General features: G+C 34.4%; 3 protein-coding genes across 3 annotated transcripts; 1 reads left to right on the top strand and 2 right to left on the bottom strand.

Moving 5' to 3' along the window:
- Nucleotides 1-5,956: 5,956 nt before the first annotated feature.
- LOTGIDRAFT_108399 (hypothetical protein) lies at nt 5,957-7,912 on the top strand (the record flags this gene model as incomplete). Its single annotated transcript, XM_009066914.1, has 2 exons — nt 5,957-6,548; nt 7,590-7,912. Coding segments are annotated over 2 exons (915 nt in total), but the record flags the coding sequence as incomplete, so codon positions are not given.
- Nucleotides 7,913-7,917: 5 nt separating this feature from the next.
- LOTGIDRAFT_108170 (hypothetical protein) lies at nt 7,918-8,706 on the bottom strand (the record flags this gene model as incomplete). The annotated part of the gene is made up of 1 exon (XM_009066913.1): nt 7,918-8,706. A coding segment is annotated over one exon (789 nt), but the record flags the coding sequence as incomplete, so codon positions are not given.
- Nucleotides 8,707-11,874: 3,168 nt separating this feature from the next.
- Nucleotides 11,875-14,156, bottom strand: LOTGIDRAFT_155348 (hypothetical protein; the record flags this gene model as incomplete). The annotated part of the gene is made up of 5 exons (XM_009066912.1): nt 11,875-12,577; nt 12,824-12,911; nt 13,455-13,526; nt 13,739-13,861; nt 14,018-14,156. The coding sequence occupies 5 exons, from the start codon at nt 14,154-14,156 to the stop codon at nt 11,875-11,877; spliced, it is 1,125 nt and encodes a 374-aa protein (XP_009065160.1).

Here is a 14,156-nt window from a genome sequence, read left to right as displayed (position 1 = left end):
ATTTGTTGAAAATGTAATCACCTCACGTTTGAAAACTTCGGGTCGTTAATGAGCATAATGCAAACATTTATTACATCAAGTATAATATGTAGTAAGCGAAATAAATACTTGAAATAAAACATTTTTTTATGATATTCTTTGTTCTATTAACACGGCTAGATATGATTTGATCATTATTGTACTTGGCTACCTTTTTGTTATAAAAATCCATTCTCATCGAGTAGGGCTATTCATTTTTTGTCATAAGAAGAAAAAGGGCGCCGTATTTGCCTGAATTACCTATACTATATCAATCTTTAATTAAAAGTTGAGTACATATATAATTTATTCATAGCCTATAATAAATGACCTATGCATGAGATCAATATCTAGATTTAGATAACGTTTAATGAGAGAAAACCTGTTTACATGTCGTCCAGGTTTATGTAAGGGTTAATGGTCAAGAGACGTTCTAGGATGTCCGTAGCTAGGAACGCCATTTCCGTTGTGAAGGACGTGGTCGAAGTTATTGAACGTCTCGGCTCATTTACCTTCTTAAAATACTTACACATGCACGCCCTACGTACGTAGCTGGTATCAATGCTGTGTAAAACATCAACAATCCTAGAAATATCTGTCTCTATTTCAGCCTCTGATAGCTATTTAGACAGATGTCGGCCAATGTAGAGGACATTCCGCATCTTCGCAGATTTGAGGTTTTAAACCTATTTAGATACCTCGAAACCAAGATTATATTTGGGAAGATGAATTTTTTTGTAGTTCAGTCATACCATCATTTTCTCCTTACACCATCTACGTCACGCTCCGGTTCCATCGAAGAATTTTTTAACAAAACTGATCTCGCATCGGCCGGTTAAACCTGCGTGCGCAGCCAAAAGCTCAAAGATCACAGACTCAAGTGATACTAACAAAAAGAAAGCTGTGGAAAATCCCCAATTGACAGGACCTTTTTCTTCAGACTCTACTCCAGCCGACAACTGTCAAAATATCAAACAGAGGCTGGAATAGAGGCAGATGTTTCGGACTACAAAACGCACCTGAAGCGGTTTCGCAAAGCGGAACAGCTAGGCGATCTCCCCATGTATAAGTGATGAAAATGAACCGAAGAAAACTCTTGGAAAATGAATGATCCTTTTTGTGAAAAAATGAAATACCATTGATATAACATATCACTGACTCAAAATCTGTTTTAAAGCGGACTTTTGAATATCTTTGCAATCGACCCTTAAAGAATGTAAAAGAATTTCCAATAGATTGCAAGATAGTTTTCCATTTTTATACGCCCACATGAAATGGGGGGCGTATATTGCCGTCAACCATGTCCGTCCGTCCGTCGGTCCGTCCACAATTGCTCGTAAACACTCTACAAGACACAATTCTTGACGGATTTTGACAAAACTTGGCATGAGTGTTCGTAATCATCCAAGGATGAAATCTATTGAAAATCAGAAGAATCGAAAAATATTTAGTATAAGTTATTGTCCTTGTTCTTGAAAACGCGTTCGATTTTTAGCTCGTAAACACTCTAAAAGGGACAATTCTTGACGGATTTTAACGAAACTTGGCATGAGAGTTCGTAATCACCCAAGGATGAACCCTATCGAAAATCAGAAGAATCAAAAAATATTTAGTATGTGTTATTGCCCTTGTTCTTAAAATCGCGTTCAATTTTTAGCTCGTAAACACTCTAGAAGGCACATTTCTTGATGGATTTTTACAAAACTTGGCATGAGTGTTTGTTATCAACCAAGGATAGCTTTTAGCTTGTAATCATTCTAGAAGGCACAATTCTTGACAGATTTTGATGAAACTTGTGTGAATGTTCGTAATCGCCCAAGGATGAACCCTATTGAATATCAGAAGAATTGAAAAATATTTAGTATGAGTTATTGCCCTTGAGCTTGAAAACGCTTTCAAATTTAGCTCTTAAACACTAAAAAGGCATGCTTCTTGCTGGATTTGACAAAACTTGGTTTTATTATTCAGTCCCGCGCTGAAGATTGAATATTTGCCTTCAAGAGTTTTCACGAGCTAAAAATTGAACACGTTTCAAGAACAAGGGCAATCACTCATACTCAATATTATTCAGCATCGCCCTAAAGAATTCAAAAGAAGTGTATGAAGGTTAAATATTTCATACTGGTGATTGTTACTGTACTGTTAAATATTTTTATTCAAAAACAAAGCTGCCAGTGGGCGTATATTACCTTGCCTGGCAAGCTATCTTTTTCTAGAAGATCAATATAATTTAATGTGGTAACGCCTATAACCCATTTTATTCATTTCTAAAAAAGGATTAATGTTTTTATTTTTCAATTCAATGCGCTGGCCTACTAGATTTAATTTATTCACAAGTTCTTTATGTATTAAAACATGTATTAGCACTTATTCATTATCGTTTTTTTATTTTAATATCTTCTACGACATTTAAAAAAGTCAAACAAGTGCAATTTAAATTATTTTGATATGAAATATTACATTGTATGAGAAATAGAAGATCTTAAAGTTGGGTTTCCTTATTCTTTAAGTGTCAAATGTAGCAAAAAATTTGATAAATTTCTAATGAATTATCATTATTCTTAAGCATATCATTATGTTTTTATTGCATATAATTTAACCAATCATAAATGTCCATGTATGTAAAAAAGAATTTTTGACCTTTCTTGATCGGTCATTCATAAGAATTTTGCTGGTAATTCTCTTCTAATTTAGCTAATTATGTATTAATTACGGACATGTGAGGCAAACTGGTGTTTTTCCAAGTCATTAGAACACCTTTACTTTCTATTCATACAATTACTAGCATTTTCATTTCTATAAATGAAACTAAGAGATCGCATCTTTAAACGATTCATTACTTTAAGGACATATACACCCGTGTAAGATTCTATTTATCACACAACTATCAATAGGCATATTTTCTTTAAATTCCTTGCACCGTTTCTATGGAGGGTCCAAAAGTGATCACGTGATACTGGTAATTTTAACAGAGGCTAGTCGTTCGGGACAACAAATATTTGTAAACAAAGACAAGGAAAACAAAACCTTCCTAGGAAGTGGATCCAAAAGGATAATAAAAATAATGCATCATCGGATAGTCACAATAAAGTCACTCATAATTTTGTGTCAGAATTATTCCCCGAAGGCTATAAAGCTAGGGACTATATTGTGGTCTCAATATAACCATCACTTGACAAATAATTGTTAAATACCAGAAATAAAGAGTCTCGCCCAAAAAGACACCATTCATTACCGAGTCAGATTTAGGTTTACGGAAACTGCCGTGGATTGCCGAATACAGAGGGTCCTTATTTGCAAGATGTTTAAAAACATTAGCCGATCACTTTTCCCGTACCCGACCCCCAGTGGACTGTTCTAAAACATTCTTCCCACGAAGGCAGTAAGATTTTTTTGTCTGGTAGTCGATTGGAGCGATAAATACTGATGTCAATGTTTTTGTAAGTCATCCTGGTTACACTGTTACAACCTCTTTCGCCTGCTGTAAAATGATACACCCTATTTCCATTCCATGATACCAATCTTGCTTCCAAAAAAAAATTACTTAAAAACCTTACGTAATCTTTTAAAATGTTTTTGACGTTTCAAAAATATCAACCTACATTTCTCTAAATTTTAATGTACAATTTTTTACAAATTAGAGCAAAAAATATTTTCGATCTGTAAAAAGAACCGGAAATTCCCTTTAAATCGTTCATTATTGACCTGTATTCTTGTCAGTTTATGCTTGTTTAGCTTTGGCTATTATATTTGGATATATTATGGCCAAGTTAATCTTGAATGAAATGATCCAAAGTGGCGGCGCCAGGCCAGTGGTGGTACAAAGTGGGGAGTTCATTTGCACCCGTATAAAAGAAGTTTGCACCCAATTGTATCTCCACTTGATTTTTGACAAATTTATGTCAGGACAAATATGTGTCAAAATGCCACAGATCAATTCAATTTATCAAAAATTTTCTTGGGTGAACCTTCTTAGAACGCTCATTAGAGGCTTGCGACAAGACGCCTTCACAGTTACCGCATTTTGATTTCAGCCTGGGCAGTTGCCTCCACCCCACCATTGAGTCAGTCTCCTATTTGTACCCGGCCTATTCTTTGTGGCTGGCGCAGCCACTGAAGTCGAACCAATCTTAGCCCTTCCCAAATTTCATTTTTGTATTTACCAAATTAATTCTTAAATATTTGTCTTTGATTTCGGTAAAAATGTTTTTGTTTTAATTTCGATCACTCAAAGACCATTTAAAATTCATCGATATGGAACCGACTACTTACCTATCTTACGCTCATTACCTGTCATAAATTTGACTGGAATATCAGGATGTCTGAAAATATCTAATTTGAACTCAGAAGATTGGCAGCTCAATCACACGAGTTATTAAATATGTGATAGACTTTTAAATATGTCGTTATTGAATGACAAAAGACTCGTCGTTAAGTTCCCAAAACAGGTGGTCTAATTTAACCCTTCAATGCCCTTTAATTAAAATTGGCCGAAGATTCAGTCATCTTGTTAGATGGATTAAGTCAAATTTATTGTTTATGTCTCAATTTGATGGCATTCCAGACACATCAATGGAACTTTTTTGTACAGGAAAAGCCTTCTTAGTACGCAAATATATAGTTTATATGTTACCCCATTCGTGAAAGTATCATTCATTAAGCCCCCAACCTAATATTTAAACCTATAAAGTTAAACGTGCAACAGTTATATTCTAGACTCAATTTATCATTCTATTATTTATTTAATCAGATATAACAAAAGTCTAATAAGGCTATAAATTATTATAAATTGAATCAGTCCGTATTGATTCTTTAGAGGGGGAGTGGAGACATAATATGGTAAAGCGTGTCTATCAAATAAATTGATAAATTATCTTACAAAGGTCTATATAATAATCTTAGTCGGATGCTTTCTTCAGAAACATCTCTATTCTGGAAGAAAACGTTCATTTTTAAGGTAAGTGTAAATATATTTTCTCGATTGTTCATTTGATCGTTTTTATAAAGCTGTTCATAAAATGCGTTTCGTCTTACCTGAAGTAAAGTATTGACATGACATCTCTTGCCTCCTGTTTCGTATTGATTTGGTTTATTTTATAAACGCTTTTTATAAAAAAAATGGTTTAAGTAATAAGTAAAAAGACATTCGTTGCAATGTTAATATTTATTCCTCTAGTTAGAATGTATTGGTTTTCATTCAAGTATTTTTTGAGAATGACATTTCTTTTGATCTTTGGGGTGTGAAAAATCCATAAATAACTAATATGTATAATACGTATTACAATAATCTATTTGATTACCAGACTTGTCCACTACGGAGGTTTTGACAAAACACAAATAAAACCAAACGATGTAACCTGTGTTTAACTGAAAAGCTTTCCATCATTAATGCCCCTAAGCACACTTCCTTGAAGTGTAGACATGAGCATAAGTTCTACTTGTCTAACTTCAGTAAAGACACAGGCTAAAAATTAGGTCAGTTGTCTGAAAATCGCATAGCGTGAAACTCTGAGTAACAACATGTTCTTTTTAGGTTCTGTTTTAATATTTCTAAACGACAAACTATTTTATATTAATTTTAGTAATCAAGATGATGAGATCTCTGATAGTGGTGGAACTGGTTTGTTTGACCATTGTTTTATCAGAATATCACCACGGATCATCTGACAACAACGACAATATTAGAGTTACTACATCTGCTTCCATGTTTGTGAGAATTTCCAAAACTAGCAAGACAAATGGTCACTCGGAAGAAAGGCTCCACTTACTCAAAACAGCAACACGAAACTCTAGAAGTACCAGAAAACGTCGCCGAACAGCAAAAATCCAATGTCTTAAAGAGGGAGATGGGCGCTACGCTTATCCGACTAAAGGAGGGGTTGTCTCTGAAATAAAGAACATTGCAAAATTAAACGGAAAAACTGTGGAATCTATTCATATGCAGCATACGCACACATGGGGGCATTTATCACGATTATCAACAAGCCGCGCTAGATCTTTAGAAGACAGACAACATTTATCAACAAGGCATGCTAGATCTGTAGAACATAGAGAACGTTTATCACCAAGTCGGGCTAGATCTATAGAAGATAAAGAACGTTTATCAACAAGACGTGAAAGATCTGTAGAACATAGAGAACGTTTATCACCTAGTCGGGCTAGATCTATAGAAGATAAAGAACGTTTATCAACAAGACGTGAAAGATCTGTAGAACATAGAGAACGTTTATCACCTAGTCGTGCTAGATCTATAGAAGATAAAGAACGTTTATCAACAAGACGTGAAAGATCTGTAGAACATAGAGAACGTTTATCAACAAGTCGTGCTAGATCTATAGAAGATAAAGAACGTTTATCAACAAGACGTGTCAGATCTGTAGAAGATAGAGATCGTTTATCAACAAGGCATGCTAGATCTGAAGCAGATAGGGAACGTTTATCAACAAGCCGTGCTAGATCTGTAGAAGACGGACAACGTTTATCAACAAGACAAGCTATATCTGTTGAAGATAGAGTTCTTTTATCGACAAGTCGTGCTAGATCTGTAGAAGATAGGGAAAGATTATCAACAAGACGTGGTAGATCTGTTGACGATAGAGAACGTTTATTAACAAGACGTGCTAGATCTGATGAAGATAGGGGACGATTATCAACAAGACGTGCTAGATTTGTAGAAGATACGGAACGATTATCAACAAGACGTGCTAGATCTGTTAACGATAGAGAACGTTTATTATCAAGACGCGCTAGATCTGTAGAAGATAGAGAACGCTTTTCAACAAGACGCACTGGATCTGTAGAAGACAGAGACCGTTTATCAACAGGTCGTTCTAGATCTGTAGAATACAGGGAACGTTTATCAACAACGCGTGCTAGATCTGCAGAGGATATGGAACGTTTGTCATCAAAACGTGTTAAATCTGTAGAAGATAGGGAATATTTATTAACAAGACGTGCTAGATCTGAGAACAACATGGAACGTTTATCATCAAGACGTGCCAGGTCTGTAGAAGATAGGCAAAGTTTATTAGCAAGATCTGGAGAAGCTACGGAGCGTTCATCAACAAGACGTGCTAGATCTGAAGACAACTTGGAACATTTATTAACAAGACGTGTCCGGTCCGTAGAAGATAGAGAACGTTTATCAACAAGACGTGCAAGATCTGTAGATGATAGAGAACGTTTATCAACAAGACGAGCTAGATCGGTAGAAAATAGAGAACTTTTATCAACAAGACGTGCTAGATCGGTAGAAGATAGGCAACGTTTATCAACAAGTCGTGCTAGATCTGGTGAAGATAGGGAACGTTTTTCAACAAGACGTGCTAGATCTGATGAAGATAGGGAACGATTATCAACACGTGCTAGATCTGATGAAGATAGGGAACGATTATCACCAAACCGTGCTAGATCTGTAGATGAGAGAGAACGATTGTCAACAAGGACTTTGTCAACAAACCGTGCTAGATCTGTAGATGAGAAACGACGATTGTCAACAAGACGTGAAAGATCTGTGGAAGATAGAGAACGTTTGTCAACAAGGCGTGCTAGATCTGAAACATTTAGAGAAGGTATGTCAACAAGGCATGCTAGATCTGTAGAAGATAGAGAACGTTTATCAAGACGTGATAGATCTGTAGAAGATAAGGAACGATTATCAACAAGACGTGCTAGATCTGTAGAAGATAGAGAACGTTTATCATCAAGACGTGATAGATCTGTATTAAATAGAGAACGTTTACCATTAAGACATGCTAGATCTGCAGAGGATATGGAACGTTTATCATCAAGACGTGCCAGATCTGTAGAAGATAGGCAATGTTTATTAGCAAGATCTGGAGAAGCTATGGAGCGTTCATCAACAAGACGTGATAGGGAACGATTATTCTCAAGACGTGATAGATCTGTAGAAGATAGAGAACGATTATCAACAAGACGTGCTAGATCTGTAGAAGATAGAGAACGTTTATCATCAAGACGTGCTAGATCTGTAGAAGATAGAGAACGTTTATCATTAAGACGTGATAGATCTATAGAAAATAGAGAACGTTTATCAACAAGGCGTGCTAAATCTGTAGAGGAACGAGAGCTTTTATCATCAAGACGTGATAGATCTGTAGAAGATAGGGAACGATTATCAACAAGACGTGCTAGAATTGTAGAAGATAGAGAACGTTTATCATCAAGACGTGATAGATCTGTAGAAGATAGAGAACGTTTATCAACAAGACGCGCTAGATCTGTAGAGGATAGGGAACGTTTATCATCAAGACGTGCTAGATCTGTAGAAGATAGAGAACGTTTATCATCAAGACGTGCTAGATCTGCAGAGGACAGGGAACGTTTATCATCAAGACGTGCTAGATCTGTAGAAGTTAGAGAACGTTTATCATCAAGACGTGCTAGATCTGTAGAGGGTAGGGAACGTTTATCAAACAGACGTGCTAGATCTGTAGAATATAGAGAGCGTTTATCAACAAGACGCGCTAGATCTGTAGAAAATAGAGAACGTTTATCATCAAGACGTGCTAGATCTGTAGAAGATAGAGAACAATTGTCAACAAGACGCGCTAGATCTGTAGAAAATAGAGAGCGTTTATCAACAAGTCGTGCTAGATCTGTAGAAAATAGAGAACGTTTATCATCAAGACGTGCTAGATCTGTAGAAAATAGAGAGCGTTTATCCATCAGGCGTGCCAGGTCTATTGTCGATATGCAACTTTCAACAAGACAGGTTACAAGAACCGTACAATTTGTATCATCTAAGAGTGGAGTGAAACCCGCAAGTCTTGAAACAATTGAGTCATCTACAGAACGCCCTTTTCCCGTCCACGATAAAAACGCTGATACCACAATCAATGCTGTACGATTCACAAAAATGGAGTACTCAGCATTTCTAGCAGATTATGATTATAAGAAGAATCCTTCAATGTTTGAATTCATACGAAACACTTTCATGTAAGTACAAATCTTTTATTTGCTTTTTTAATTTCAAACTAAGGGTAAATGGTTACTCAAACCTCTTTTTAATGACATTGCTTTTATATAGTTCAGACTGATATTTGATATTTTTTAAGAAGGAAAGTGATGTGAAAATGTTCATGAGAAGCGAGCCAGTTCTTCCAACTGACAACTGCTACTGAATGGACTAAATGCATATTTCACGGATGGCTTACTTGTAGCATATTAACACAAAAAAAAACAAAAATTGATTGTGAATGACATGAACTTCCTCATTTATTTTCATTTTTTTAGGTTTTCTGATATTGGTTCAATTACCAGGAGTGCAGTGGTATGTGTAGCAGGATACATGATGTTAAGACAACCCAAATCAGTTTATTAAATTAGTTAATACCGTGGAATTATGTCACTGCAACGTTTTCGTTTGAACTAAAATATATAGTTCACCATTTAGTAACGACGTTTCGGTTAAATGATAGTCTTCCTTTTGAACACGTTGGACAAAAAGTGTGATTTACTTTTATCCGTCTTCGATCGCAAATTGTTTTTGTGTCGTAGATATGTGCAAATAGCAGTCCCTAAAATTGAAAACAGAAATAGTTTGGGTTCCGGTTGTCCTATAAATTGAATAAAACGTACCTTGGAAAGCTTTCATCACCATCAGACCTTCAACAACATTCTAGTATGCCGTTATTACTTCAGATAATCTCATTAGTAACTAAACATGACAAATTGCAATCGGCCTTTAGGTGATAGCAATCTGGACATCTACTTTGCGTTTCTTCGAATTCAGAATAAAATTATGAAAACTGTTGCATATGCAAATAAGTAAACGACTATATCACTTTAAATGAGTAGCAAATTTGGATGAGTGTTCCTGCATCTGGCAGTTTTTTCATAATCAATACCCTTGCAAGAGGCCAAATCAATAATGATAAAATGTAAGCATTGATTCCTGGTCTTAATTAAATATTACATAAATATATTTCAAATATTAAGTTTTGTTTAATGTAAATAAAAGTTTTATCTAGAAAAAAGTGGGTTTACTTTGAAAAACAGCACATGTCATATGTTTGTACATTCACATTCAAATACATCTTTGATAGTTTTCAAGCCTGTCAAGGATTTTGTATTTAAGCCACTTGAATTGTCCGACTGAATAATCAGATTGGTGTTTTGAATTTTCCATTATTTTTGTGAATGGGAATGGCAGATTCAAAAAAGTACTGTAAGTCTTAGAATGACTTTGCGTTGATAAAAAAATAAAAACATTACTCCTTAAAAATTTGTTTTTACAGAGGACAATTTTCAGTCAAAATTTTTGACATTTTTGGTTGAAATTTCTATCAAGAAAATGTGTTTCTTATCATGGGAATGACATTCAGTACTATTTCTATGCTGATATTTCAATCCTCTTCTTAAAAAAATAACCCAAGATTCAAATGGCCATTATGGAGACATCCATACCAGTTGTACATTTCAAGGGAGGTAATCTGCTTAATAATTTGTACACCGATAGAATATACAGTAGATCAGGGGTTTTCAACCTTCTTCTTTCTAATGTAACTTTCAGGAGCTTTACCGATTTACTTTTATAAAAGTTCACAAAACTAGACTTTAATTAAGTTTAACAAACGGATACAGTAATAATAAATGATAATATTTATAAACAATAACTAAGGTAAAGAAAACCAAAATGTATAGTAATAATAAACAGAATAAACAATGACTACGGTAAAGAAACAAATTAATTTACTTAAATTGAACTAAACTGAAGCATAAAATAGGGTAACATAATTATAAACATCAACAAAAAGTTAATGCTAACATGACTGTAAATGTGAACTAGATGTATTCAAGTAGACAAATAAAAATAACAAACAAGTTAAAAAAAAAACTTTGACGACAAAATATATTTAACAAAGATTAAAATATAAAATTCAATCAAAATCTAAGCTAAAGATATGTTGATAATACAAGTCCCATCTTAAACAATGAATATGAAAAAAATATGTATTTTTGAAATTAAAAAACAAAGATGGATGGATAATATTAGTGGTCTGCTGACATTAGAGTTTCCACATAATATGGAAGGAAAAGAAAGTCAAACACGGCACATCAATCTAGATTTGCCCTCCAACCAAAGTAGAACATGAGGTTAAAGATATTCTACCTCTTAGGTTGACCAAAAAAAAATGAATTTTTATACTTCATTAGTGGACTTGCCTAGTGTTATAACTATACAACTGAATCCCATAATCAAGAGGTAGTATTCTTTTAAAAGTTTGACAAGATTTATATACCAATACAACATTAAACTTAGCTGAAAGTCGAATGTAAATTGCAAAGTTAATAGAAATATAATTAGTTAATAAAAGTAGATCAAAGAACAAATTACTAATTTTTACTGTGGTGCATGGGGCATAAGAAATAATCCTCCTTATAATAACCGTATTATTGCCATAGCTCAGCTTCAGAAAAAAAATTGATGCCAAACGCAGAAATGTCCTGAAAGATGTGTTAAAGAGATTGTAAAGGGTTTTTTCTAAATTGTATTTGTGTATCTGGGACACTGATTGCACCATTCCAATGTTCAGTTAGACGTCTGTGGTTCCTGCAATTCCACTTCAATGTCAGATATATGCGATGATGACGTTATTAAACACCTAGTGTTAGTGGAACACTAGACGTCTGACTGGAAATTGGAATGATGCAAATTGATGGTAATTGTGTTTCCTCGATATATATGCAAATAACTTAGAGAACCTCTTTATAATCCCTTTTATGTATCTTACATAGAATACAATCACTATAATACTGTATACAAATTAATACATTTAACCAGTCTTATAAAACATCAAAGCAGCAACTAATAGCTTAATTTGCTCTCGAGAGTTAAGTATAAATATAGGTATCATCAGGTTCAAAATCATTAGCATCATCATTGACTATTTGTCTACCGATATTAGCGTAATCATTCTCTGATTCGGACTCATTGTTGCTTCTTTGCATCACACGATTTTCCATACCAGTAGATTGCTCGCCTTCAGAAGTATTCTGCTTTTTACTATTATCCAAGTGGCTGTAATCATCCGCCAAATATCCTGTATTCTCTTCACCACCGTCAGTGTGACCACCAATATGATTGTTATCATCAGTACCGTGGCTTACAGCACCTTCAGTAGATCGGATGTGGTTGTAGCCATCGTCCATTTCGGTCGGAAGATTTTCACTTCGTCCAGAAACAGAAATGTGGTTATAGTCATCCCCTTGTCTACCTGATATTTTAAGGGCTTCTGAATCTGTATGATTGTAGTTATCGTTTTGGAGCGGATTCCTGACACCTGTACCATGGATATGATTGTAATAGTTGGTTTGTTGATGATTTAAATCTTGACCCTTTTCATAATCAGCATTGATATAAATATGATTCTGGTCAGGAATATCATCTACAGAACTGTAGGCTGGAGGTTCATCATCATCACGCCCTGGTATTGATGGACCATTTTCAGATACAACATATAACACATTTGAATTTTGGCTAACAACATTTGATACGCTTTCTTGCCTGGTGGTTTTGTGTTTATCTGTTTTTCTTCTGAAAATAGATCATTAATCTATGAACATTGAGACATGCCTTGACTGAATATATTTGATATAGAAATATTAAAACAGAACCTAAAATACATGTTGTTTTTCACGCTATGCGATCTTCAGACAACTGACCTATTTTCAGCCTGCGTCCCTACGTGAAGTGCGTGAAAGTGTATTTTTGATATATATATGATGGATCAATATCCAATGGCTGACTGTTATACAACTCCGAGAAAGTCGTAAGTCTTACCTTTTCATAACAAAACATCCAAGTAGAAAGATAAGAGCCAGAGCACCCAAAACACCAATAACACTACCAGCAATAACCGCATCATCATCTACAATAATATAAAACTGGAAGTTTTGAGAACCACTGCAGTGTACAGTTACAAACGACATAGAACATAACAGTATACTGCCCTAGGGCCACAAAACATTTCTCATGCTCAGTTTTTACTCAAATTAACAATCCACATGCATCAATAAAAAAGTAAAATTTGAATATAAATGTGTTGTTGCCAGAAGCATTGTGTCCTCAAGAATAGATTGATAATTCATTTTATTTGATACAATCAGTTAAGTACCTGTAAAATGTGCTTCAAATTTGAGTAAAATCTCAACTAAGTATGAAAAAGGATGACTGATCTGCTTAGAGGTATCAATATGTTCGATGAGGTATAATACCAGTCATAAGGTCTCACATTCTGGTACTACTTCGTCGAAATAAAGAATATAAAACAACCCTATCGTGTCCTATCCTTTTGATCCTTCTGTTAAAATCTCAAGTGATTACCACATATTGTTTAAATGAGGATTATGACTTTTGAAAAGTCTTTGATATCAATGGGGAGTTTCTGTAGTGTAAATGAGTATTGACTTACTTGATTTATTAGAAGGTGCTTGTAAAGGTGACATTGTACTTGTAACAGGCGTGTTTGTATTCATCCGTCCAACTAAGAAATCAATAAACAAACAACAAATACATAATTTTCTTCGTTTTTATATTTTGTTTTATTTTAAGATAATAATGAAATCAAAAGGCAGCATGAGTAGTATTAATGAACTTAAAAAAATATTGAAAATAATAGGTTCGTTTTAATCTATTCTTCAGGTTAGCTCGCAAGCTTTCAACGCAGCCCCATGACAAGAAAACTTATTGACTTACTTGATGTTGAGTGTTGGTTAGAAGTAGTGTATTTTCTGTATTGTGTATTAGATTCTGTGAAGGCCGTAACCTTGGTTGATTCACTTGATGGTAGTATTGTTACAGATGTTGTTGTTTCCGAATCTGTTAAATTTAATATTAAACAAAAGTCAATTTTCATTTATTTGTATACTAGTAATAAGCGGAATATGCCATTGGTACAGGTTTCTCTCGTAGTGATATAATTTCTATACTACAATATACTTCTTAAAATAAATCATAAATCATGAATATACTTACAATATCGTACACAATCATACTGAATTATACTTTTTGTTAAAGACAGATACCGACTGTGACATGTTCTCCATCTCCTACTTCTTATATAACTGCAACTAGATTTTCCATTGCACTTTGTCTTTAAATCATAAATATCCAT

Source organism: Lottia gigantea (genome assembly GCF_000327385.1).
Source record: "Lottia gigantea unplaced genomic scaffold LOTGIsca_8, whole genome shotgun sequence".
NCBI classification, from domain to species: domain Eukaryota; kingdom Metazoa; phylum Mollusca; class Gastropoda; family Lottiidae; genus Lottia; species Lottia gigantea.
Note: the sequence above shows the minus strand (reverse complement) of the source record. Positions and strands in the feature narration are given on the sequence as shown.